At 38.0% G+C, this 5,865-nt stretch overlaps 1 protein-coding gene across 1 annotated transcript in view; it reads right to left on the bottom strand.

The window, feature by feature from the left end:
* The window catches only part of LOC107752518 (nectin-2-like), a 157,621-nt gene that overhangs the window by 7,813 nt on the left and 143,943 nt on the right, over nucleotides 1-5,865 (bottom strand). Inside the window, exons 7-8 of the mRNA XM_016568516.1 lie at nucleotides 2,026-2,161; nucleotides 1,766-1,823 (exon numbers count right to left, since the gene is read on the bottom strand). Of these exons, the coding sequence (XP_016424002.1) occupies nucleotides 1,766-1,823; nucleotides 2,026-2,161 (194 nt within the window). The remainder of the gene's footprint in view (nucleotides 1-1,765; nucleotides 1,824-2,025; nucleotides 2,162-5,865) is intronic.

Genomic DNA, 5,865 nt, shown 5'->3' with positions numbered 1-5,865 from the left:
ATATGTTACGTGGTTTATTTTGATAGGTTAACTGTTTTTGTGGTGTTATGAGAAAGCACCTCCGCAGCGCGTTCGTAACAAGAGAAAGACACAGTCATTTCTGCTTGCTGCAATAAATCGCTATTTTTCTGCACTAAACAAGTGAATTTTGCCAAGATATTTTCAGAGATGATAGGCAAAATGTTATAGAATAATAATTTAATAAACCAAATTTTGACAAAAAAAATTTACATTCGACCTATTTTACGAATTTCCTGAAAACGTCCCAGCGCAACATCCGACGGGTTTTTCCAGATCGCATCACATTTACTCATCCTTAAGTCATTCCAAAGACTTTTTATCTTCTGCTGAGCACAAAAGAAGATATTTTGATGAACGATGGGGAAGAAATAACATTCATTGTTTGGGCAAAAAAACTTTAAAATATCTTATGTATTCCACAGATGAAAGTCAGTCACACAGGTTTGACGGAACATGACAGAAGGTTGAGTAAATGACAGAAATATCAATTGTTTGAAATTTCAGAAGTTGGAATCTTGTCCAACTACCAACTTTTTAAAATAAACTAAGTCTTTTCTGCTCACCAAGGCTGCATTTATTTGATTAAAAATACAGTAAAACAGTAATATTATTATATTTTAAAATAACTGTTTTCTATTTTAATATATTATAAAATATAATTTATTTCTGTGATGCAAAGCTGAATTTTCAGCTTCATTACTCCAGTCTTCACTGTCACGTGATCTTTCAGAAATCATTCTAATATCCTGATTTGCTGCTCAAGAAACATTTCTTATTATTATTATCAGTGACAAAAACAGTTGTGCAGCTTAATATTTGTGTAAACAGTGTTTTTTTTGTTGTTGTTTTTTTTAGGATTTTTGAAGAATAGAACATTCAAAAGAATGATTATTGGAAACATTACAAATGTCTCAACTCTCACATTTAATCAATTTAATGCATCCTTGCTGAATAAAAGTAGTAATTTAAAAAAATTTAAAAACATTTAACCCAAGTTTTTTGGATAGTCGTGTATGACCATTTAAAGATAAAAAAAAAGCTAATCAAAAAGTTTTTAACTTGTCAAAGGCAGTATTTAGAGTGAAATAACCTCTTACTGCTGCTGCTATTTTCAGCAAACGTGAAGAGAGATCTCATAATCACATATTTTAGGGGTGCTGACAGCTGAATTAATCACAGATTTTTAGGGCAGCGGAGATGAAAGATGCCTATGATGTACACGTTCATTTGCCTGTGCGCACACACACACAAACATGTACGCACACACAAATTTAGCTCCACCCACACATTCTACATTAAGCTTCAGTCAATACACATTACCCCCATGTTAACCCTTTCTTTCTTGACTGTGGCCCGAGGGCAGCATTAGGAATTCTCATTCTCTTCGCTCCGCTTGTACTTCACAATACAAATCTGTTTCAAATGCAGTCCAGTACCAACCGAGAGAACAGGAAATAATCATTAGCCAGAGAAAAATGCAATTATCCTATTCTGAGCAATACGAATTTCCTCCCCATCCCAGAACTAAGCTTGTTCTTCAAAGGTTTGAATTCAAAGATCTATTTTATGGTGGCTTATGCATATGCTTATCCTTTCACCAGCTCTGCTTTAATTGCGGCGTGTAGCCTGGAGAATTGTAAGTCATCTCAACATTGTATAATGAAGAAAGCTCAGTACGTCCGAGTTGAAAGAGAATGTCAGATGTGAGCGCTGAGAGGTGACTGATGGAGAAAAGTCCGCTCACCATTGCTGTCGAGCTGCCAGACTTCATCGGAGGTGGCGGCTTGTGTTTGGGGGGGCATCTGGAAAGGAGATACAACGAGATGTTTAGCTATAACCGTGTTGCGCATGCATGCTATACCGTGAACGCACCAATTTAGATGCATTGAGAATGAAAGGCACAAAAATAGCTTGCATGTTCTAGCCAGGAGAGAAAGAGAGAGCAGAAAATGGATGTTTGACATGAATGTGTGATTGTGTTTGTGGGTGCGCGTTCACACTCACTCTCCGTTCTGCATGCTCTGGCGGCGTTTGTGGTACAAGGCCACACCAGCGCCGATCAAGCACAAGATGATTATGGCGGCAATGATGCCCCCGACAACTGGCCCAGTGTTGCTGGTTGGTGCTGGTAAAGGTTGATCTGAAACAAGCAAGAGACACCTACAATCATATTTGTGGGAATACCATTAGAATACCATTCATATTTTTACTTTTTTATAATTTAAAGAAGAAACCAATCCGATGTATATTTGACATTTGAGGCTTAATACTATAGAAAAGCACTAAAGGTTTTTCAGTTAGAGTGTTTTCAGCTTGTTTATTTTCATAAAAAAAATACGGCATGCAGTTGCATCAAACAATCATTAAATGTAAATTGTGATAATCGTAATTAATAATCGCAATTACAATTTCAAGGGAATAATCGACAATTATGATTTTTGTCATAATCGTGCAGCCCTAATAGATGGATAGATAGATATGTTTATCTCATTTGGTTATATTTATTTCAGACATCATCAGACCCTCACAGAACTGTTCTCACCCCCAATGTTTATTTAGCTAATTAAATTTTTCTTCCAGGCACCAATAAGACTCTAGTTCTCTCAGCCTCATTTAACAATTTACTATGTTTAAACATGCAGATTTTCTCCCATAAAAATCAGCACAGAAAATACAAATAACATGTGCATATTCTATCTGCGCCTGGACATAGCCGACTGTTTACAGTGATTACACGTATAAAGATGTTGAGCGGGTCACACAGATGCTGGTCAGCATCACACGGATCATTTCAGTAGCACGGTTCGATCCGCTTTTGGAGCATTTGGTTTCCCAAACAGCTGGTAACTACATAAAACAGGCTGTGTGACTATGACGAAGGATTACTGTAATAGGGTTATGTTGTTTGACATGCAGAGGCAGCGGATTTGAACATTTCTGAAATAAATACATATAAAATCAAGCGCTCTTGCTCTTATCGCTCACCAATGGTGGCAAACGTGCTCCCATGATTCATACACGGGCATTTCCATAGGTTCACTGAACGCCAATCAGGATTTTAGACCCAATCTCTCTATATAAAAATATAAAATCTGAATTCTGAGGAGAATCAGATAAAAGTGTTCATAGCAGGGGTGTGCTGAATTGCAATGCACTGTAGATTGCAGCCATTTCAATTAAAATTCCAACTGATGAGTTGAAATTCAGAATTTTGCACAACTCTGGTATGTAGGTCAGATGACCACATGCCAGATACCAGCTGCACTTCGTTTAAAACCACATTTGAAAGTGGCCCAAATTGGGTGTGGAAAGAGATATTTATCCGTTTTTTTTTGTTTTGTTTTCTGTTCCAACACCATTGTGATGTCCACCATTAGCGCCCCGGACCAGTAAACCCCTTTGAGAACTAATACACCACCACTCCTTATCTTTCCCTTTGCAGTTAGACATTTAAAGCTGGAGTGATAAGGTTCTTTGTAGTGCGGCTCAGTTTGATGAGGTATTCACAGGCAAAGCTTGCTAAGACTTGCTGCTGGGGTGGGTATGCTAAAATTAGTAAGTCCCACTGCTCTCAAGAGCGACTGATGAGACAGAAGGGGAGAGAGAGAGGGGAGAGAGACGGAGAAAGATAGACGAGAGGGGGACTGCCATCACCAAACCTTTTTATTGAAACTTTGTCCATTGTCGTGCCAATAAAACGCTCTTGAAATGAGGTATGACGATTGGGAGTGATAAGAAAGGACAGGAAGATTGAGTGTGTTTGGATGGAAATGACAGTGCAGTACTGCTGCTGTCCACCAGGGCTGACATTTCTAATGCACGTCTGATCTGCAAAGTCACAATGGTAATCTTTCTGTGAATTTCAGTTTATTTCGGAGGGATCAGATTAACTCTGTTTCCAGTGCTTGTAAAGAAACAGATGTGCTCATCGCATGCACGCCCGCATGTAGTCACACATACATTTCTAATATAAAACAGATTCTTGATGAAACCGGGCAGTGAGCCACAGTAATGCATGAAAGCTCTCACACAGAGAACTTGAAAGGGGTTCTCAGACAATATTGGACACTCTTAAAAACACCAGTATTTCAACAGCAGGATCGAGCTAGAGAGATCAGACGAACAAACGAAAAAAACTAACTCTTTATTTGATAAAAGCTGATAGCCACACAGCATGAGACCTTCAGCGATCGTTTTTGTTTAACAAGAGCATTTGTTATCAATGTTCTAGTGAGCGAGAGGGTTTTGCTCAGTGTGTGTGCATATATCTGTGGGATTTATTGCATAGATCAGGCAACCTAAAACAAATAAGTCTAAACAAAGAGCTGTCGTATATCGTGCAATCCTGAAAATATATTGCAATCAGCTGCACGCTGTTCCTTAAGTCGTCTGCTCACGTCTTAGACTAGATCCTAATTTGTCTCGCATGCTTCCTCTATTGGTTGGTTCTTACATTTGCAGTGCATTTATTTGGCCTGGGTAAATTTTGGGTCTTAGCTTGTGCCTTGCGGCTTGTTTGTTTGTTGAATCTCTCAACAAACGACTTACAATTAAATGAGAAACATCAAGGGCAGGAAGAGAAAATGTTTTCAAATTTTATTAGAATGAAGACTTTAGGAAGACAAGACAAAAACAAATATAGACCAAAAAAAGAAAAAAGTGCAAGCAGCGAATTTCTGGCGCAACTGCTAATTTTGAGTTTGTGTTTATTTAATTTCAGTAGTCTCTAAACAAACAACTTACAATTTATTGTGAAATGTTTACATCCATATTGCAATTTTATGTTTGTGCTGTCCCACTTTTTCCTATGCGAGTAGAGTCTCTCAACAAACCATAAAATGCTGAACATGAAGGAACTTCAGAAATCGCTGAGTATATCATCTGTATTGCAATCTTGTTCAATTTAGGGCTGCACGATAAATCGCATGCGATTATTTAACGCGCATCTTGTCAGTAAAGCCGGTTCTGTAATCAGCGGTAAATCTCCATCACCTGCGGGCTTTCACATTGAGCAGCATTAACTACACAGAGCCGTTGTTCACCGAATTTATAAATAATAAATTAAATAAATAAATGAAACTAATAAAATGATAGAGACAACAAAAGACAGGCAGAACGAAAGATAGAACAACAGACAGATAGATAGATAGATAGATAGAGCTGCTGTATTTACTTTGTCTTGTAATTAACAGGGGAACTGTGAGGGTGGGGGAGGAGCTTCGGAAATCCTTGACTGAATAATCCCTATTACAATTTGATTAGAATGAAGACTAAGAAAAAAAAAATAGACTGCCACCAGCAAATTACTGCTGAAAGCGCTGCTCCTGCTGATGCGCTCGTGTCTGTTTGAGAGGAACTTCTTAAAAGTCACTGAGTGCATCATCCATATTGCAATTTTATTAGAACGAAGTCTGAGGAAAACAAACCAGACCGTGACCAGCAATAAACCACAATTTCTTGTGAATCCATTATTAAGGAGGAATGTCAGCGAGGGAGAAGATGAATAAAGTGAGACAATGGAATGACAAAAAGAAATAAGACGGGCAGACTTGGGCATTTTTTAAAAGTCTGTCGATTTCCAGGAACGCAATGAGACGTGCAGCACGAGAACGAACAACAACTCCACTTTGCACTGCATCGCTGGAACACACAATCAACTAAACTGTCATTTCTCTTCCTACTTTTCTCTTAAAGGGGTCATATGATGCTATTTTAAAGATCATTATTTTGTGTATTTGGTGTAACAGAATATGTTGCCATGCTTTAATGTTCAAAAAACACATTATTTTTCAAATACTGTACATTATTGTAGGTCCTCTATGCCCCGCCTCTCTCAAACACGTC

This window comes from Sinocyclocheilus rhinocerous, unplaced genomic scaffold (genome assembly GCF_001515625.1).
Source record: "Sinocyclocheilus rhinocerous isolate Xijiao unplaced genomic scaffold, SAMN03320098_v1.1 scaffold1342, whole genome shotgun sequence".
NCBI lineage: Eukaryota > Metazoa > Chordata > Actinopteri > Cypriniformes > Cyprinidae > Sinocyclocheilus > Sinocyclocheilus rhinocerous.
Note: the sequence above shows the minus strand (reverse complement) of the source record. Positions and strands in the feature narration are given on the sequence as shown.